At 39.6% G+C, this 22,770-nt stretch overlaps 1 protein-coding gene across 1 annotated transcript in view; it reads right to left on the minus strand.

Annotated features, from left to right (window-relative positions):
• LOC132783772 (uncharacterized) overlaps positions 1-22,523 on the minus strand; it is a 112,719-nt gene extending 90,196 nt beyond the window's left edge. The window contains 4 exon segments of the mRNA XM_060789133.1: positions 27-128; positions 205-433; positions 4,575-4,633; positions 21,910-22,523. Coding sequence (XP_060645116.1) covers positions 27-128; positions 205-433; positions 4,575-4,628 — 385 coding nt within the window. The 5' untranslated portion in view covers positions 4,629-4,633; positions 21,910-22,523.
• Between the last annotated feature and the right edge of the window lie 247 nt (positions 22,524-22,770).

A 22,770-nucleotide genomic window follows, 5' to 3' on the forward strand; every position in this document is an offset into this window, starting at 1 on the left:
ATTCCGTTTCGTTGTATAGAACTTACCTTGATCGACGCAATTGCAGCCGCCAAAGCCGTCATTGCAATGGCAAACACCATTGAGGCAAACACCATTTGTGCACTTTGTGCCATCCTTATCACAGTCATCTGAAAAAACGTTCGAAACAACAACAAACAAGCGAATCAGTTGTTAAGTCAAACTTCATCTCAACTCGAAACTTACTTGTGCATTTGAGCTCTTTACTCAGCTCATCGGAACCAAGAAAACAGTCTTGATTGCCGTCGCAGATTTTCGATAGATCGTATAGTTGCAAATAGTCCGTGGACTCATTAACTTGGCAGCCAAAATAGCCATCTTCGAGATTCAGAAAGAACACCTCACCTCGAAATCGACTATGCTTATTTGCAGTTTTTGTCTTAAAGGGTTGTAGTTGTTGGTGTTGTGAATGTACCTGCAAAAATTAAGTTGAACAAGATGTTCGATTAGATCATCGCAGTGATAATTATATTTACTTGGAATAGAGTTTGAAGATCTCATTTGATTTAGCTTGAAAACGATTGCAAAAACCTTGTGGAATTCGAAATGATTTCAATCTTTTAGAGGGTCATTCATTATGAACTGCTTTTTGGTATTTGGGTTGATATATTCTACACTTATTCCATGTGATTTGTACAAATGAGAGAGCAGAGCTTCCCCATCAGTTTAACCTCAATCCCGCTGGAAGACAACAACCTTTGCTTTACTTTGCTTTGCTTTGTGTTGTGATTAAACTAATTTAAATTCAAATTAGATACAGCAAAGTTAGCAGGCGTATCAACGTCAGCGCTTCTTCAACAAGATTTCCTAACCACATATATGTATATAGAGTCAGCTACAGCTCGATGCGGTCCATATGGGCAATACGTTCATACAGGTTCGCTTACAGACATAACTCCATAAACTTGTGTTACACTGACGCAAAAGGGAAGCATTCAAAGGAATGTGGAATCATATTGTTGTTTTGGCAATTTGTTTGTTGATCACAAGTCTTTAAAAGCCATTAGGAATTTAATATTTCATTTAAAAGCAGGGAGAAATATTAATCATTTTATAGTGAAATATTTGCATTGATTCTGAAAACTGAATATGAATCACATTTAATCAAAGTAATTGTTGTTGATGTGTAGAAATGTGAAATATCAAATAATATTCCAACATTTGTAATACGAGACTTTAAAAGCAATCATTAGGAATTTAATATTTCATTTAAAAGCAGCAAAAATATTAATCACTTTATTGTGAAATATGTTTATTGGTCGGAAATATATTTATCGATTCTGTAAACTGAATCTGAATCACATTTAAATAAAGTATTTGATGTTGAAGTATAGAAATGTGAAATTCCCAATAATAATTCAACACTTTTAATACATAATTCTTTAATTATATAAAAATCTCATCTAAATAAAGTATTTAATGTTGAACTAAAGAAATATGAAATACCAAATGATATTTCAACACTTCTTTAAATCTTTTCCTGCTTATTCAAATCACAGTGTAACTATTACATTTGTCTGCTATTTTTTTGTAACAGTGTATGTGAATATGTAAGTGACTCGTCTTTTGTTGCTGTTGTTTTGCCAACGCTTAATTGTTACACTTGGCTGATTTTACTTTTATAAACATACAAAAAAACAAAAGTTGTTTGCCATATTTTCTCAGTCCAACTGCCTAGCTTTATATATTTTTTCTTTTTATAGGTGTTTGTAAGACTGACTGAATGACTGAATGACTGACTGTTAGCAGCAGGCCAAACAAACAACATTAGATACGAGGTGGTTGTGGCTATAGAGGAAAACGAGTTTGTCACTTAAGACCTTTTTTGCGCTACTGCAAAATGAATTAAAACAAGTTCCATTTGGGAGCTCTCTTATATACATATTTCTGTTTCTGCTTCTTGAACAATTTTGTTCACTTCCTACGTTTCGACGCAACATTCCAATTTGATATTATAAAAGGTAGTGACGACTTTTGGCTATTTAGATATGATTTGATTTGACTTGATTTGATTTGAGTTCCTGTTGCGATTGCAGATTGCGAGATATGAAATGAGTCAGGGAACAAATTCGAAAAAAAAAACTTGAAAGAAAATCCATTCATAATTAACAGCTCATTATTAAGAACGATCAAGTTTTGTTGATGCTGCCATTTGAATTTTGAATTTGAATTGTAATTAATGAAAGCAGGCGAAAGCTTTTTATATCTAAATCAAACGAATGACTCAGGCAACGAACCTGAGCTCAGCTAGAGATTTACATAACTCAAATCAAACTACAAATTATGAGTTAATAATAATAGAACACACAAAAGAAAAAAGTGTGAGCCAGCGAGCCGGCAACGTTCTCTTAATTAACATATCTGAAAGTTTCTTCAAACCAAGGGAAAAAGCGGAAATCTTCACAATGTGAAAATGTTTTCGTTGTGATTAACGATCGTAAAAAGTGTTTATTTGGTAAGTGCATCGCAGAACAATTGGAATTGCGAATCGAAACCAATTACAGCTGACATTCTGGGCAAGAGCACTTTGCCACCTTTCTACCCGGCTAATGAGCGGACCATAAAAAACTCGAAAGGTGTGAGCACACTCGCTGTCAAGTTCAAGTTGCAGTCGCTGTCTGAGAATTGTTTTTGGTAGATCCTTATCACGCTTCTAGTGCGAGAGTACTTGAGGTTTTTCGTTTGTTTGTTTGTTTGTTGTTTTTTGTGTTTAGGAGTTTGTGTTCGCTTCACGCCATGCAACGTTAACGGCCTTGCAAAACAATAGATGGATGCAACAGTCGCTGCCACCCGCTGCCTACTATTTTTATCAATTGCCGAGTCGAAGTTCCAGTTGGAGTTGTGCTTTGGCATCGCATCATCATCATCACATGCAACAATTAAAGCTCTGACTGTATGTGTTTGTGTTTGTTTTAGAGAAGATGATCATGCTGCTGCTGCTGGTGCAGTGAAGCTCCCATGACATTGAACGGCGCGTCGCAATGCACAATGCAGCAATTGTTGTTGTTGCTGGGCGAGTTAACAGATTGTCGGATAGATACAATGACAGCGCCCCTCAACGCTCAAGTGCATCCGTTATACTAGATATCTTGCTAACTGTCAATGAGTGTGTATCGCTGTGTGTGTGTTGATTGTGCACTTTGTGTATCACTAAGTCAGTCTTTGCGATTGAAAAGTTTGTTGCCTAAGTCTTTTGTTTTTTTTTCTTTCTTAGTATCTTGCAGCTAATCAAATAAAATATAGCTCGCCGCAATTCGCACACATAAATCATCAAAATAACAACGCACAAATAGAAAGCAAAGCACGTCTCCTTGATGCTTCTCTCTCTCTCTTTCTCTGCCTTTATTTTCTGTGTGTTTTTTTTGTCGCGAAAAGCTTTGAAATGCGTGCTACAGCGTTGAATGTCAATGAACTTGCGGCTTAGCTTGCGGCTTAGAGCATTCTTTTGGCCAATTTACAAAGCACCGGTTCAAATCTTTCTCTCTTCTTTCTCTCCTTCGCTCTCTCTCGCTCTATCTCTTCTCAAATCGATAGCTATCAAAGCGTTTTTACAGCTAATGCGGCTATTTTTATTCATTACGTTTTTTTGGGCTTTCTTTCATTGATTCGTTGTCGGGTCTTTGGCTCTGTTCAGGCGTCTGACTTCATTCAAACGCTGACTGTTAGGGAAATACATAAACTAATGACGTAAATTGTAAGGGAACTCGGCTATTATTTCATTATTTTCTATTTGAAAGAGTATCTGAAAGTCCGTCACTTATTTCAGTATTATCTTCTTTACCTTTATGGAAAGAGTATCTGCAAGTCTTCCACCGATCTTCGCTTGTTCTTTAATGCCTCTGCGGCCTATCATTACACTATCTACCGCGAAACGAAATGTTTTTTCGTTTTTTTCTTATATTTAAACAGCCATCAAATCAAGCTAGCTGCTAGCAGCTGTTGGCTAAAGTTTTGTTCGTAGCTGCCAAAAATTATTTGCTTAACATCAAGTTGGATGCTTTTCAAAGGTTTCTTTCGTCTCAGGTTCTTTTTACTTGTCTTTTTTTTGTGTTCGCTTCACAGTTCGTTGTTAAAATTAATAAATCTGTCTGCGCAGAAGAGAACTTAGAACTCGCTGGGCCGTAATTTTCATTTATGGCTCATTTGCATGGCAGAGACAGAGACAGAGGCGAAGTACCGTTAGGTCATGAAAGATATTCGGTAGGGTTGCATCATTAGTCTGTATACTATATAGAAGAAGTGATCATTTCGTTCGTTTGGCTGAGCTCATTTCTCATTTGCGTTTATTGCCTCTTTTCCATCTTTATGTTTGAGTTTCTTTAGTATTTGTATAAAAATTTGTTTCATAATGAGGTGGCAGCTCGTAAATTTGTCTTTACCTTTGCCGCATTGTGTGAAAGTTCTGGACAAACTCATAAATTCGATTATTGTTCATGTGCTAACTGACAATGCCACTGATCCGATCGAATCCTATTCTTAACGTATTAGTGAACTCTTTTTGAACCCGGATTGCAGTCACACCTTAATATTAATGAGCTGTATTAGCTGATACTTACCGTACTCGAAAGTAGTAGCACAATCCACGTGACTAGTGGCAAAAATATGTTCATTTTTGCTGTAACGAAAAGAACAAACAAAATATATAATTAAAATCAAGTTAGGTTTGCAAAGTTGCCCATTAAAAAGTTGCTTAAAGAAGTACTTAATGTAATGCGATTTCCTGCTTAAGACTCGCAACGAAAACAAATACAAATACGCGCGTAATTAACTCGAAAATTTCAAACACGCACCTCAAGAGCTCTGCAAAAATTGGCCTGGTCATTGAGAGACAGGTGCCGAAAAAACAAAAGAAATGTCAGAGGGGGGGAGGAGTGTAAGAGATACAAGTGGCAAGTCGGGTAAATGACACTTGAAATTTATGCGCAGCGCAAACATGGCCAATGTCTCTGTTGTTTGTTGTTTATCTTTCGAGCCTTTTCTTTTCCTCTAAAAAAAACGGCACTGCAAACACCGTAAACCCAAGACCAAGACCCAACACGCAGACCAGCATAAAAATTACACCTCCGGCAAAAATGACAAAAAAATAGACAGCAAAGTGAGGGAGAGAGACAGTGAGAAGCAGAGAAGATATTCAACATTAATAATGCTAGAGAAATATACGAGAGATGTTTGTGAAACTGGCCACAAAGTATTATTGTGTTTGTACTCAGTTTTGTTTTCTCACGCATTTATTTTCCACTTTCAGTTTTCATTTTTCAGTTGTTAGTTTTCAGTTTTCCTTTTCAATTCGTTCGCTTCGTCTCATTTTCATGGAGTTTTGGTAGTCGTTAAAATGGGACTCTTTAATTGGATAGAATACCAATTGTTGGTTGTTGCAAGCGGAAAATGTAATAATTTTGTGTGAAAATTGATACGATCTTTATACACTCGTATGTATATAAAGTTGTACTCTAGGTGGTCATATAATTATGACATAATCAACAGCTGCTGCCGGAAGTGTCTAGAAACTACAAAAAAAAGCCATTAAGACGCAGCCAGAATTTCGATGAACCAAAGGATAAATCTATGATATAAAGTTGGGCGTGTTAGCAAACAACTTTCTTAACTCGAACTGCGCATATGTTAAAATGTTTTACCATTATCTGTTGCTCTGCTGCTGCTGCGAATGTTTCTGCAAAAACACATATAAATTGCACCGCAGGCCAACAATAAAACCTTCAACGATCGAAGGAGCTGCCCAACGCTTGGACCCTAAGACTTGGGCTAGGCTTTGGCCCTGTCTGCGATTTATCTATTTTGGTTTATCAGCTAATAAACGCTTAAATAAAATACACACTCTAAGCTAAATTACATGCGCTTTGCACGATTGCCAGCTAAAGGGAAATTGTGGCAATTGAAGCTAAAAGATATCCTAGAAAAGAAGTTGCTAAAGAGTTTAGGTGTAAAAGGGAAGTTAAAGGGTAAAGGGTATTAAACAGTAATTGCAGGTCTGAAGAGTTGAATTGTTGAAGGGACGTTAAAGGATATTAAACAGCAGCGGCAGCTGGAAAATATCCTAGAAAAGCAGTTGCTGAAGAGTTGAGTTGTGAAAGAGAAGTTAAAAGGTATTAAGCAGTCTTCAGCAGCCAGCTAAGGTAAATGTCAGCAGCTGCAGTTAGAAAATACCCTAGCAAAGTAGTTGCTAAGAAGTTGAAGTATAAAGCGAATTTGCAGGGTATTAAAAAGTCTTGAACAGCCAAACTTCTCTCGCTTCTAACGACATTTGAAGTGATCCAGACTGTGCAAACTGCAACTGAGACACAGACTTCGACTTCGCTTTGGACTGGGGCTGAAGGCCATCGCCTTTTTGTCTAATCTTGTTAGCTGCTTTATGGCCCTTTGGCTGCCTTTTCTGTGTGTGTGTGTGTGTGTGTGTATGTGTCTGTGTATTCGTTGTGGTCATGATCACTTAATTAAAGCAGAAGGCAGGGAAATGGTTTACGTGTAGCACATTTCTCGATCTGTTAGCTAGGCGAATAATTTCCAAGTGATGCCCGATAAATTTATGTTGCTGCGAAATGAGCGTAATTTGGTTGGCAACTTTGGGATTGGCCTTTGCCTAGCGAAGGCAACTTCAATTGGGCTTGGGATTGGGATTGGGCTTGAAATCGCTTTGGGGATTAGTTGGCTACCTTCCGGCTGACAAGCTGATAAATGTGCGTGATAAATGTGAATGGTTGTTCTTGATTCTCTCTCTCTGTGCTGCGTTTGCGTTTGGCTTTGGCTTCGTTTGCTTGTTTGCCGTTCGTTAACGCTGATTGAAGATCTAACAAAGCTCTCTGGCCAAAATGCCAAGTGCTGAACGCAATTGGCCACGAATGAAGCGAGCTGAATGTGTGAGGAAAATATCAGCAAAAAAGTTGTGTTTCGACTGCTTAAAAGTTGTTTAACAATTCGATGTTTAGCACTTGCTTTTGTTGTCTTTTTTATTGAGCTCATTTATTTGTGGTTCATTCATCATTTAACGGCATTTTCATTTGCTTATTTGGAGACCCAAATCAAAATATTTTCATACAATGTCAAACAGATTGCCGCCACTTGAGCTCGTCGCTTAATATTAATAAACACCGTTGTATTTCATCTCTTGGGGCTCGGACATATGTCTAACCTGATCTCAGATCGCTTCTCTGCCTCTGTCTCCCCTCTGAGAGCTGCGCTCTGAGAGCGACGACGATGATCTCATCTTGTATTAACCTGTCTAGCCACTAAATCAAAGCCAAAGAAGCGAGTGACACATTTTTGCTCAGCCGAAAACCCAACACACACTCAAATATATCACACAGACACACGCACACTCACGCAAAGTCACATCAGGTTGCTGATCGCATCTTTATTAAAAATAAACGCTGATGGCTTGAAAAATGATTTGGAATTTTTGAAGGCAAACATTTGTGTGCAGTTCGTGTTGTTGCCAATAACTTTTGTATTGATGAATGATTGTGTGCGTGTGTGTATGCAAGGAGTGTGCGTGTGTGTGTGTTTACTCAAACACACCCAAAAGATTCAATTGAACTCAGACGGATGCAATTTCAACAGTAGTTTTTTGTTGTTTTTTGCTGTTGCTTGTCACGACATGTCGTTTATGTAAAATAATTTAAATAATTTCTGCTCTATTTGATTGATTTCATAAATTGTTTGGCGCGGCGGCCCAGTTTCAAATTTGCACTCATTAATCTCTCAAAGTATGGCCATCGATCAGCTAGAGACGAAGGCGTGTCTCGCTGCTTTGCCCACAATTAATTATGCTTTTTCAATGTCAAACTTTCTGTGTGCGCTAAGCAAACTCGTAAATCTTAAAGGGGCGCCCTATTTGCAACAGGCTCTCAGCTCCTGCGGCATGCCACAGAGTTTGTCTAATTGCGCCAGCTTGGCGAAGGTCACTGACAGCAGACAGCCAGACAGACGGATGGACAGACGGACGGACGAACAGATTGCCGCCGGGCTGTCTCACCAATAAGCTGCGGGTTGTAGCTCATTGCTTCATTGGAAACATCGTCTCTTCTTATTTCTCTGTCACCTGCCCGCATGCCACCAACCGGCAACTGCAAGTTGCAACTACAAGAAGTCGCAAAGCTTGGCAACCAGTTCATATGAAAATGCATAATCAATCACACAAAACGACAACAAAAGCGCAAGAGAAAACTCGCCGGTTGCACAACGAATGTTGCATGCACTAAACACCTCGTTGTTGTTGTTGTAATTGTTGCTCGCAGCCAGCTTTGGCATTTAACAAACGAATGTGGCTGTGAAATGTACAATAAAATATGTGCCATATTTCCCAGTTTGCAAAATTGCGATAGAAATATGTTTATTAACGCCGGTTTAGCTGGCTTTAGGCTAAATGTTTATAAATATTTATATCATAGTTTTGCATAGGGTAGAAGGGTATTATAACATTCAGAAGAAAGCATCTTTGACCTCTTAAAGTATATGTATCTGGTATATTTTGTGTCTGATATCTTTTTCTACTTAAACATTTTATTGGCATAATGTATGGAAATTGATTTAATGAAACAGAATTAAATGGTAAACGCTCAACTGATAGAAAAAGCAACAAAGGGTTTTAACTGAAAAAAAATAATAGAAAAAGCAAAAAAAGGGTTTAACTGAACAAAGATAATAGAAAAAAAAACAGGGTTTTAACTGAACAAAGATATTAAAAAAAAATCGGATACTTGTTCCATCAACGGGATAACGTTTATGTATAAAATCTTAACTTGATTATATTACTTTTGATTGATCTTAAATACGAATTATGAACTTTACTTTTTATGTAATGAGTTTAAGAATCTGGGCCTTAAATCTTTTCTGCTTAAGCGTAAACATAATGTAAAGTTATATATAGCAATTTGTGAAGGGAAACAGAATATATTACTTGTATGGAAGGTATACAGTTTATACCAAAACCTAAACTCAATGAGATTAGTTTTGATTGTTGGTTTGTTTTCTTCTTTTCACTCTGTTTTTAGACTCTTAACTTTTAGAAAAAGTGATTTGTAAGTAATACTGATTCTACTGCCTAGCTGAGCTGCTATTCCTTGTAGTCTAGCTAATATGCTCAGCTTGTGAGCTTTAAAGGTTTGCTGCTAAAATTGCCCATTGTGCATTCCAACGCCCATTGGCGTATCGTTTGCGCATCTTCATCGTGAACGACAATGACGGAGACGACAACGACGACAATTCGCACGGCTTATAAATGTCAGGGTGCGGGTTCGAGTGATCAGTGTGATCAGTGATCAGTGTGATCAGCGATCGGTGACCGGTTGAAACCGCCACCGCCACCGCCACCGCTTGCTTTATGGCATTACATTGCAGTCGACAGTCGCAAGTCTACAACGAGTTGTTAACAATTTCGTGTTAAGTTGCCGCTCATTAAAAGCTCATAAATCAGAGCAGCCAGAGCAACAACAGCAACAGTAACAGCAACAGCAACCATAATTGCCGTTGTGAGGGCAGTGTCAAAATAAGGAACCAACGTTAAAAGTCAGCGGAAATGGCCACCTGGTGGCAGAGGCAGAGTCAGAAGCCGTTGCCGGTACCGCTGCCATTTGTTGCACGTTGCCCGTTGCACGTTGCATGCCGCTGCAGTTTCCGCATTGGCAATATTGACATCTGCTTGGGCATTTGATTAATGATAAATGCGGCGTGCATCCGCCGCTATGACATTTAGCTGAGAACAGAAACTGTTTTGTGTGAAGATGCGAACGAAGGCAGAGAGAAGGGGAAGCAGCAGAAGAGATGGAGGAGGAGGTGCCTGGAAGAGAGGTGGCCATTAGGTAGTCGAGTAGTTGAGTTGGTCGCACCGGAATCGCTTGCTCGGCTCGAGCGCACAATTTAAAGCACAACTAACGCAGTTAGACAAGAAACCACTTTCAAGAGCTGCTGTTGTTGCTGCGGCTAACAATCTGGCTAACTTGGTTAACTTGGCTAACAGGGAAAACGGCTTTCAACTCGTTTCGTTTGGTTGCGGTTAGCAGCAGCAGCCGAAGCAACAGCAACAGCGGCAATTGCCGTGGGTGCAGCCATTGCGGTGCGCTCCGTTGTTGCATGTTGCATGCTGCAAGTACGTTCAACTTTTCAAGTTAACAGTTAGATTTTGAAATAGCCAACAGCAACAGCAACACAGCATACCAGTTTTACCACTAGTCTAAAGCCCATGAGAACGCAACTCTGCAACGCTCAATGCTCGATAGATTTTATTGCTGCAGCAACAGCTTCGGCTTTGGCTTCAGCTTCAACTGCGCCTCGCCAAGATCAAGATGCACCGATGGACGGAAGGAAATTGCAGTCGAGCGTTGCCGATTTCGCGGCGCACATTAAATAAATACTTGGAACATTTTTCGTGTGTTAAAATCAAAGCAAAGCAAAGCCAAGCAAAGCGAGGCAATAGCAATGCAAATCACAGTTGGTTTTTTGTGTAACATTAACCCAAATACATAAAATTCTGGCTAACCGCAAAACGAATGACTTAGGCAGCAAACTTGACTGCAGGCTGCCCGCTCGACTCGACTCGACATCAAGATCGCTTCGCAAGGATCTAATACCCTACATTTGGCCCATAATTAATCATTGCTCTGTCGGCTTCTCCTGCTTCGTCTTAGCATTTTTTTCGTAGTATTTTTTTTGGGTTTATGGGTGAGCAGGAAGTCATTAGTGGGGCAAGGAATTCGTGCATGTGTTTTGCGGTCTGGCGATAAATCTTAGAAGAGAGACTCGCTTGAGTTCTCGAAAAAGTTCAATGTCATTAGTCTGTGCATAGATGGGGAAACAACACGTTGCTGATAATTCCAAAATATTTGAACAATAAATACCAGAGAACTCTGATGAATCAGCTGACGGGGAATTTCATCGAAAGCAATTGTATTTCAAGTGGAATTTGGTTTGCATCAACTACTGAATTAAATTAGTTGCAGCTTCATAACTCTCTCGAAGCAATGCAATGAAGACATTACAGATGCTAAAACAATGCGAATTTGTTGTCAGCCAAAGGGTTTCGGATTGTTGACAAGTTTTTGATAAGATTAATATGCCGCACAGCAACTGGGCGCAATGCAAAATAGTTTTGCCTGCCCAGGTGGAGGGAGCATTGCTCGCGCAGAAGGACAGCAAAAGGACTAGAGAGAGAGAGAAATCTTTAGCTGAGATCTGAGTTGCTGTTAAAGCTACTAAATCTCTTTATTCGCCATTACAATGGAACTGCGAATCGTGTAGTCAACTTATTTGTAGTAGCCAATGTCTTGATATATTGTCTGCCAACCCGAAGATGGCTTTGTTTATGGTGTGTTGACTGTTTTGTTTATGTTCTGCTTCTGTTGGGTAGATGCTGGACTCTTTGTTTAGCGATGTGAGGGAGGGGAGAGCGGGTGCCAAGATTGTGACAATCTCTTGACATAATTGAGACATTAGCAACGCGTTTAATTGCCGCCTTCTCAAATCCATTTGAGGTTGGCATCTCTGCAGCTAAAGAGTGTGCTGCCAATGGAACTGGCGAAATGTCAAGGTTAAATGTTTAACCTTTGCGGACGGACGGACGGATGGAGTTTGCACAGTTGCACGATGTCTGCGGCAAAACAATTTAAATGCAATTTTTGCTTAAATAAGAAATAAAATCTGTGTGCAGCAGCAACTTGCGGCAGCAACAACATACGTGCAACAACACAGCAAGAGTCAAACTGCAAAAAACAAATATTTGCTAATTTATCCTGTACGTGTCCTCCAACTAAGTGCACAGGTTTTAGGCCAGGCCTTAAGCCGGACCCAAGACGTGGCATTGGCCACGGCCATGGCCCAAAGGCGAAGCAGCAGCAGCAGCCAGAGCATCTGCCCAGACCCAAAGGCTCTTTTCTCTCTCTTTTGCTTCCCCTCCACGGCCCGTGTGGCCAGTCGTGTTGATTGTTTGCATTGGCAACGTTCAGCGCTTCGCTGTTAAAATGCCTTTGATCTTCTGATATTTTTGCCTGCCTCTGCCTGTGCGTCGCCAATCTCTGCCGTCTCAGTCCCAAAGTGGACACACGGCGGGCGTATTTAACTTGACTGCGTTGCCAGACCCTTTTCCTACAACTACAGCTACAACTACAACTACAGCGGGCAACTTGTTAAAAAGAATGTCGACTGCAGTCAGCGACGCATGTTTTGCCCTCTCTGTCGCTCTCTCCTTTTCTCGCTTTCTGTCGCTGTCTGAGTAGAGGGAGCAGCACTTGGTTTTCGCTTTCATTGCTGCGCATGACGTGCTCGTTTTTATACCCGCTACCCATAGGGAAGAAGGGTATTATAACTTTGTGTCGGCAGGAAATGCTTGTAACGGGCAGAAGGCATCCTCGACGATATTAAGTATATATCTAGTATTATTGCACTATGATATTTGGTATATTTTGGCATATTTTGAATCTAGTAGTATATTAATATACCAAATATTTTCTTTGGTATATTTTTAGTATTTTAAAAGGTACTTTCTTTGGCTGTAAATCTGATCTATTTTGCGCTTTGGTATATGGTATATGTTTAAAATATTACTATCTCAATATACCAAATATAGCCGTTGGTATATTTGTAGTATTTTTATGGACGTAATTTACACTTCATAGTATATTTTGAATGTACTACTATATCAATATACCAAATATATCCTTTGGTATATTTTTAGTATTATTAAAAGTAGTTTATTTGGCTGTACATCTGGTATATTTTTCGCTTTATTGCATGTTTTTAAAATATTACTATTTCAATGTACCAAATATAGCTTTTGGTATATTTTTAGTATTTTTACGGATCGAAATGTACACTCTAAGGTATATTTTGAATGAAGTTCCATATCAATATACCAATTATAGACATTGGTATATTTTTAGTATTTTCGGTATATATATTTGGTATATTTTAAGTAAAATACCGCACTGGTTTGCTATTTTTCAAAATCTGTAGCGGGTATCTCACAGTCGAGCTCACTCGACTTCAGCTTTCTTACTTGTTTTCCTTGTTTTTGTTGCTGCTGCTGCTCTTAGCCCTGGTGGCTTCTCAATATTTAACCCAGAAATTAGCTGACCAGGCAAAGTGCCTCGCCCGCTCGCTTAATGTCTTGCCAATGAGTGGCCAAAGGTGTTAATTAGTATTTTTTTTGCTGCTTTCGTTCATTTAGTATATTTTGTATTGTGCCGCAGCACGCTAAACACAAATGTCAATATTTATTTATGACTTTGTGTGTATTTTGTTTTGCTGTAGTTTAATTGAATTTAACCGAGCAACAGAGTTGCACTCCCCAAGAGCGCGCCTCATAAATGTCCAATAAGCCATAAATTCACTGCGCTTGAACTTTGACTCCCTTCCCCATCCCCTTCTCCGACTCACTTGGCGCCTTTTGGACTTTCCAATTTTCGCCCACGCCCACAAAACGCAACGACGACCACATGAACTCGACGCCAAGAGGCGAGACTGTCGATGGCGATGGCGACTCTCGTTGGCATGCCCGCCGCTGGCCACCTTATATGGCGACTGTCTTGCTAGTGCTTGCAACAACTGTGCCATAAATGGCATTGGCATGGCATGCGACTACAACAACAAAAGCATCGAGGAGGAGAAGGTTGGGCGAGTGAGAAGGCGGCAATAGAAAGGCACTTGGCTGTGGGCAAGTTCGTTGCCTAAGTCTTTTGTCCAAAATGGGAAATAATTGCAAAGTGTCGCCGTTGATGATGACTAATTGCTGTCTCCGAATCAATCAAACATAACGGAAACTTATTTGAATAAAGCGATACGCAGACAGACAACGAAGAGGGAGGGGGAGCGACTCACACTCGATTTGAATTTATATGATTTTTACGTAGTTTATCCGGCGGAAGTAAATGATTGTGTTGTTGTTGTATGTGCTGTATGGTAAGGTTCTTGCCACTGCTGCCACTTCTTGAGCCAAGTTTATTTGTGTTGTAAATTGCAAATGCGCGCGAGAGAAGCCCCCAAGCGTTAAGCCACGTTGCTTGCCTTCTACTTCAATAAATAACAACAATAAAAGCAACAACAACAACAACGACAACAACAGCTTGTAGAGTTGGGCATTAGTTGCTGCCTGGGCAATGCGTACGTGCTCGGACCCGGCGTCGCCATCGACAGCCGCCTCTTTGGGCTCTTTTGGTCGTTGGCGACGCATTGAACACAGAAAAAAAAAGAGTTTTATGCAATTGCCGTCGCTTGACTATTGTATAATAGTAGCAACCTCTTGTTTGTGTGCGTGGTATGTGCTCTGCATAATTTTATGATACGCCTGCTGCAGCCATGTTATGAAAAGAGTGACCATTTTCAATTCCCAATTCCAATTCCATGTCCAATCACCTCTGCATTTGCGTGGGCGACTGTGACTGACTTTGAGTGTGCTTCTTTTTGATGCATTGATTGAATTGAACGTAATACTATTTGGTTGCACTTGGCCAAGGGCCAGACATCACTCAGTTGGCTGATTATGTGACCAGCATTTCCAAGACAAAGACAAAGAACAAAAGCTTGTACTTTGCTGAGATGCCATTTGCATACTTGTTTACCACAAAGAAGTTTTATGCTCTCTTAATACTTTGAATTATATTTGCTAGAACGAGTTACCCTTTTAATTCAGAGCTTCCCCTTTTATTTTCAACATTTTGTCGCATGTTTTTGTAGTTTTTAACGCGACTAATTGGTGTCAGCACACACATAAAAAAAACAACCGAGCTGAAAAAGAGTTGAACTTTAGCTGTGACATGTCTGGCTTTGGTCAGAGAGTTGCCAACAACTTTTGGTTTTGTAAAGTTGTCATAGCCGCGGAGACCTTGAGACTGCTGCTAACTACAAAAAATATATACTATAAAAAGTAAAAAGAAAAAAAGAACTACAACTACAAGCAATTTAAATATACAAAAATAACTTTGGAGTAGAGAGTTGTGGACAGGAACAAGGAGATGCTTGTAAAAAATGCAAATCAATAAGCAAAAGGTCCAGTTTCTGTTGGCAATAAAATAAATGTAAAATCGACCATTAAAAAGGCAAACCACGAACCAGATACAGCATATAGTATATAGTATAGTTTTTTTGTGTCGCGCGCCAGCAGCTTAAAGAGTTGGAGTTGGCTTTCAATTTGGTTTACTTCGTACGCTTCGCGAGGTGTTAATTATCGCTAAAAGTCAATGGCAGGCAATCGGCTAAAATCTGCACACGATGAACGTTTTGCCAATTGGCTCCTGTTGTCTCCATATACGAGCAGCCTTTACTTTGCATCCAAAGCCCCTAGAGAATAGACTCTGGACTGTCGACGACGACGACGACAACAACTGCGACCAGTTGCGAAGTTCGACAGCTGTACAAGTGCCGGGGCAGGATAATTAATATGAAAATATGTGGAGAACACAAATGTTTTCTGTTTCTAGCCTATTTTTAGCGTTTGCCATTTTTAATGAGCAGGGAAGTGAGGAGACTAAGGAGACAGGCGACTAAAAAAGCTGCAGCTGGGCCACCCAAGCATCCTAATTATGCGCTTATTTCTTTATGAATTATTAAAATGAGCAAAGTGGAGCGACAGACAAATAGACAGTCAGACAGACGGAACAGCATTAATTGCTTCATAATGCAGAGTGAGAGATGGCGAAACGTGCAACTCATATTTATATATAGTAATTTATTGTAATGCACTTTTGGGGCGTGTTTCATTTCTCGCTTTAAAATGGCATAAATATTGCGAGCCCTTCCCTTGCGATATGAGATGCCTGATGCCCGACAACAATTTATACGCTACAAAGTTCGAGACCTCCTCGGATGCTTTGCTCGGATGTTGGCCATGCACCTCGTCGACTGGGCCAGAGCAATTTACTTTTCATTGAGGTTGAAATACGCAAAAAAACACAAGCGAGAAATCTACATTCGAGTGTGCTCGACTAAGAGATAACCGCTACCCATTTTGAATAAAAGCAAATCAGTGCGGTATTAATTGTAAAATATACCAAATAAATATACCGAAAAAATACTGAAAATATACCGGAGGTTATATTTAGTATGTTGGTATACTAATATCAATATACCACCGCTACTTATTTTGAATAAAAGCAAATAAAGTGCGGTATTAATTTTAAAACATACCAAATAAATATACCGCAAAAATACTAAAAATATACTAGATGTTGTATTTAGTATGTTGGTATACTAATATCAGTATACCACGAAAATACCAAAAAATACCAACGGCTTGTTTAGTATATTGATAAACTAATAGTAATATGCAACAAAAATACTAAGTATGTATCAAATGATATATGTGGTATATTCATATACTATACAATACAAAATATACCAAATATCATTGTGAAAAATATGCCAGATATACATATGTATATACTTTATGAAGTAGGAGATGCTTCCTTCTTATAAAACCTTATAATACCCTTTTACGCTATGGGTAGCGGGTATAAAAAACTGAACTGAAGCTAAAAACTGAGCTCCGTTCATTACATGTTGTTATTTGTGTTGTCTGGCGGTACATTATTGCTCTTGTTCGCTCTTTTGCTCGCCAATTAGCCAACTGCAAAACGAAAGACTCAGGCAACGAACTTGTTCAGTACTTTTTTTATGTTACTATCAATGAAAAACTTAAATACAGTAAGATTGATTAATGAGAAGTTGTAGACTAGGAAATATTCTTTTTTAATCTATTTGCGTGAGAAATTCTACGAAAATTACAGTCTTTATTTAGGCAGCAAACAAAGCGCTATTAAGATGCGTCTAAGATGAGTCTCATCAAAGTTCAGGGGCAATCAAATTACAACAAAAGTGCGTTAGCTCATTGTCTATACTTGAAGAGTGTAACAAAGTAAGGAAGTGACTTGTCCCTTTTCATATGTTGCTGCCCAATCCTCTTCAATTAGCTTTCAAAATCAATCAACGCTACATTTTGGCGTGTAAGAGCTTTTAATTACAAAAGTAACTCTCTGTTGTGTGTATTGTGTGGGTCGAATGTGAGTGTTGTGTATTGAAGGCTGTTCAACTGCCTCTGCCGCTGCCGCTGCCGCTGCCCACGCCCCCTGTTAATACGCCTCTGTTAGAATCGGGCTTGTGATATTCATATGCAAATCGTGTTTTTTTCTGGTCTTTAGCTCGAGCTCAGCTTATTGGTAATAAGCCAATTGACGTGGCTTGGATTGGCGTTGGCCACAATGCTTTTTAATCAAGCCAGAGCTAGATCTACAACCGAGTCGAGTTGTTAAAACCTACGCAAGGCCTAAGGCCAAATATTGTGTGGTACGCTCTGTGTATTTGTGTCTGAGTGTGAGACACAAGACACACAAACATTTTGTCGCCAATGCTGCGACGAGTTGTTGACCTTCGCCAAACGTTGAGTCATAACTTTTGTGCGTAACTGTTGCAACTCAAGCCGGACCTAAGTTCAACCACAACACGAAGATTAATGATGAAATCTCAATCAATTGGAAGTGAACTCTAGAATTGTCTGCAGAGTATAAATCAAACTAAGCTGTAAATGTTGCATAATATAATTTATGAAATAATTTCTCTAGAAGAGAATTTCTTTTGAAGCTGAAGATAATTGTGGCGAATTAAGTACAACCTGTTTCTTTGCGGCATGATATATATCGGGTGTAAAGCGGCAGCTTTAATTGCAGTTGTTCATCAGAACTTTCAGTTCTCAGTCTGTCAAGCAACTGTCAACAGTTGGGTAGAGTTGTTGCTGCCCCTCCCTCGAAAAAAAAGACAGAGAGAGAGACTACCGCAAATGGCTGTCGGAGCTGATTAAAGCGCAGTCGGATCAATTAGCAGAAGCGTCAACTGTTGTTGTCTGATATCATTTACAGCTGCTGCTGTTGGCCAAAGGCTAGATCTAGGGGGCCAAGTGCAGTTGCAGATTCGATTAGGCCGAATGACTGCAGGGTAAATGTAATTTAATAATTGCGGTTTACTGGCGCTGTCAGTCGACTAGTCTCCACTCGACTCGACTCGAGAGTGAGTGTCTGTTGTGATGCCAGCTTGATTAGCATGTGCGGTTTTGCAATTTACTGCCAGCTCACAGGATATGACGGTGCCAAAGACAGGATGCTGCTGCTGTTGCTGTTGCGGTGGCAACTTCAAACGGCAGCGTAATTGAATTTTAAATTGCTGACACAAAGGCACAACGCACCGCGACCTGCCTAGATTAATTTAAATGAAGTTATTAGCCAGCTGCCAAGGCAGTCGATTGCAATTGACAGGCGTTAACAAAAGACTTAGGCAGCGAACTTGGCTTGCAACTGCAGCTGAATTTCGCTACGATTTCGTTTCGATTCGTTGCATTTGAAAGTTTAATACGGCCGTTAATTGGGCCCCAATCTTAACTGTGTCTGGACGGGTTTTTTTTTGGCTTATTTGGATTTATTTGTTGCTGCGAAAATTGTTGCAAATTGCAATTTAAAAGGTTCCGTGTTGGCTTTTTGCCCGTCGCCGCTGCAGTTGCCATTGTTGTGGCAGCTAATATGAGTCATAAATCTAAAGGCTTGTTGTGGATTATCTCGAATAAACGGCATTACGGCATTAAGGCTAGTTATATTCAGGCGTCGTCGGCGTCGTTGTCGGCGTCTCGTGTCTCAGGGTTGTGTTGTTTTTTGTGTTTTTTCTGTTGTGTCTCGAACACAAAACTCAAAACGGGGCTGGGCTGGGCCAAAGTCGTCTGGTTACTTTTGCATTTGTTTCACAGTTTCACAGTTGAGTTTTTTCTGTTTTCAGTTTCAATTTCATTGCATGATTTTGCATAAAACAAAACTTCTGTCTGTCTGCTGTCCCAGTCTGTCCTTTTAGTCCACTTGCAGCCCTCGTTTATGTTTCGGTTTCTGTTTTGGGCCTCTACAACAGGCAATCTTAATTTTTGGCAATTCCTTTTCAGTCATGACATCATTTCAGAGTCTGCAGACCCTAAACCAAAATAAAAAACCAGGAAAACTGAAACTGGTCTCAGGTTTTACTTTCGCTTTTGCTTTGTTTCTGTTTTTTTCGCCGAATATTTTGGCTGCAGATCTGCCGCTGATGCTCGTTGGTTGTCTGCTTGCGGTCCGCGGTGGCTGACAGCTCGCTGAAAGCCATAAGAGTTTTTGGGCTTTTACATTTGTATGTGTGTTTTTTTTTCTTTCGTTTTTTAGTGGAGGGTCTCTTAAAAGGCATTGAAAACGAAACCATGTTCTGGTGAAAGTAGGTTGTCCACGAAAAGCGAAACGAACGCATGAAACAAGTGCAAGTCAGGCAGGGATCACGTCAAGAGTCTTGACTCGACTCGTCTTGTCTCTCGTCTCGTCTTGTGGACGATTGTGTCATGTTGCAGCCCACGCAAAAAATCTTTTACCAATCAGCACTCGACGCCTACGAATGCATGCCAATTTGGCCAAAACTACTCGTAAAAGCCGCCAACAGCCTTGGCTCTGTCTCTCTGAGTCTGACTCTGACTCTGACTAATGATGATGCGACTCCAACTGCGGCTGTTAGAAACAGAAACTGTGGCATGACGACCCGGCACAATGATCTGCTGTGGGCGAACACACACACACACTTTGACTTTTTTGACTCAGAATTTATGAGAATTCTGTGCCGTAAAAGAAGCCAAAGCGAAACTATACAAAATTGATTTGGTTTTTGTGTGCAAAAAATCATTTGAATTCTGCGGCTGCTGCGGTTCTTTTTTGCTCTGTGTTGCTGTGTGTGATGAGAATGGCCTTGATGGTCGCAGCATCGCAAAGAGGTTCAACAGACTGTGTGGGGTGCATGCTTAAACAAGTTGATTTTGACCAAAGCGATTGACGTATGAATCAGTCTGAGATTAGAACATTTTGAGCTGACAAGTCAAGGGAAGCATTAAAAAGATATAAAAGCGATATTTAAAATACTAAAAATTAATCATAAACTTTTTTAAATATGGGCTTAGTTTAGTTAGACTTGCTTTTGAATATTATATAATGAAGCAATGGCAATGAAAAGTTGCAAATTTGTTGTCATAAATCAATCTTAGGTGAATAACAACAAATTGTCTTTGTCAATTTTGGCAATTGAATTTCAACATTTGACATCTCATTGATATGGTAAGCTTATGCATTGGTTTTAACTCTTTCTTTGCTGCGACTTTCTGTGCTGAGCTAGTCACACGCTCGAACTTAGCGATGACCCATAAAGTTCGTTGCCTAAGTCATTCGTTTATGAGAGAAAAGAATTGCATGCCAAGTTTGTTTTTTGGCTCATTTAATAGCTGCAATTCGAGACTCGAAACGAAACAACCCACGCAGCGTGGAAAGAGGGGAAGAGCTCATAATTTATGGTCATTAATATTGTAATTTCTGTGGTGCGTTTTGAGGCTGCGTTCGTCTTGTTCGTTGGTTCGTTCGTTCAGCTCGCACGCAAAACAATAAAACATGGAGTGAAAGTTTTGCACCTTCGCAACAATTTAAACAGCTCACAACAGTAACAAAAAAAAAAAATAAAAATAAACAATAACAACACACAGACGGGGCAAAAAACAAAGCGAGTCAGTTAGTTGGTTAGTTGGTTGTTCGGTTGCTTGGTTGCTTAGCTGCATCTTCCCGCCATCGCCCACAGCTAAGCCACGAACTTGTGAAAATCACAACACCAGCAGCTAAAGCAGCAGCAGCTGGAGTAATAACAATGAACAATTTTTACAAATGACTAGCAGCAAGTCCAAACTGGCGCTGACTGACAAATGAGCTCGGATTGCAGCAAAATAAAACGACAAAAAAAAAAACAAAAACAAAAGGCGAAAGACCAAAAAGACACAAACTTCCATCAATAAAGTTTTGGCCACAAAGTCGTGGGTACTAAAAAATTTCGCCAATGTGCGTCTCAGCTTTGCTTTTTTGTGGCCTCCTCTCGAGTCTTCAATCGACTCTAGACGAGACGACAATCCACACAGAGATCCACATTAAACAATGCCGCATCACTCACACGACCTTTGTTGGGAGCTAAGCTTCGCCTTCGGTCACTTGTAAATTTGTTTTTTGTTTCACAAATTTACTTGGAAAATGTTTGGAATTTCTTTTTTCTATCCGCTCACAAAGTGTGTCAAGCATCGAGCATTTCGAGCAATTATTTGTCATATTTTCCCATTTGCAAGCGGCCCGAAAAAAAGAAAATAAACAACATTAGTGACAAGGCATCTAATACACAATCATCTTCATCTTTCCATCTTCATCTCCATATCCATCTTCAGCTCTAGCTCCCTCTTCATTTCCATCTCTTTTGCCATTGCCAACCTCATCTTCAACTTGGCCTCACAATTACTTTGACCAGGCAGATTTGTGCACAAATGAAAGTGAAACGTTTGTTTGTTTATTTTTTTTTGGTTTAGGTCTTAGCGTTAGCTTGTCTTTTTTCTTTACCAAGCTTGAAATCGAGCGTCAGTCGTGTAAATTCAACGGTGGTTTTTTTTAAGGTGACCTCACAGTTACTTTGCTGGAAATAATTACGCGGATTTTGTTTTGAAATGTGTCAAATTTACAGTTTGCAGAAAGCTTTAGACTACAAGGTTTAAAATTATAATTTTATTTGACTATGAAACTGAAATATTTGAATTTTAAAATATTTAACTAATTTACTATATCAATTTCTTCTCTTTAAGAAGTTTTTAATTCTTAATTTTTTCTCAATTTTTCTAAATTTAATTTTGAAACCAATTTGTACAAATGTATTTTGACAAACCAATTTTTTTTTCAAAAGTTATTATTTTACAAAATATTTCACAGAACTCCCAATTTTATCACACAAAGTAAAACTCTCAAAAATCACCTAAAATAAAATTTCTTTTTGATTTTTCTTAAACCGCACTTAAAGTTTACATCATAAACATATTAAAAAACATTTGCTCACCATTGTTTTCATCAAAATTCGGTGAAAATCAGTTCATACTGCCAACAGCTGCCAACGAAAAACAACGCCAGCAAAATTATTTAGATTTTCTCAGCTGCCAAAAGCGTTTTGAACACACACACACAGCGAGATGGTCAGCTACACACACTCACACACACACACGCACTGAGCTGTGCACAGACACTTGATATTTTTATTTTTTGTTAAATTTAACAAATTTTTTTTTGCTTTTCTGTTGACGCTTTTCTTGAAAACACTTTTTGGCCTTTGGCTGATTCGCGTGTCGCGTCGCGTCGCGTCGCGTTGCGTTTTGGTTTTGGGTTTATTTCTCTTTTATAAAATTTTCACGAGTAAAATTTGAAAACACACAACACGCAAAACTTTCACTGCGATTGATTGGAGAAGAAAAAACAAATATTTCAAATTTGTTTTAAATAATTCCCAGTTGCTGCTCGCGTTGAGCCCCGCAATAAGTTGAGATTTGATGATGAGCTTGAGAAACGACTGAGACTGGAAACTGTTACTCGAACTGGAACTGAGACTGAAACTAAGAGAGAACCGCACCGCACGCGCGCTAAAAAACGAACTGAAAACTCAATACGAAGTCGCCTTCAGCTCGAGCTCAAAGTTGAGTTGGAGCCCGAGACTTCGATGGGCCGATGTCGATGCCGAAGACCGAAGAGTCAAAGAGTCGAAGTGTGGAGACTTGAGACTTGCTGTTCGTATTCGTATTCGTATTCGTTCGTTTGTTGTTTGGTTGTTAGGCAACTTTACTGCCCACACGCTGCGCTGCTGCCTCTGCTGCTGCGCTGCCGACGCAGCTGTTGCTGCTGGCTCTGCATGGTCCATTTTTGGCTTGGA

This window comes from Drosophila nasuta, chromosome 2L, assembly GCF_023558535.2.
Source record: "Drosophila nasuta strain 15112-1781.00 chromosome 2L, ASM2355853v1, whole genome shotgun sequence".
Lineage (NCBI taxonomy): Eukaryota > Metazoa > Arthropoda > Insecta > Diptera > Drosophilidae > Drosophila > Drosophila nasuta.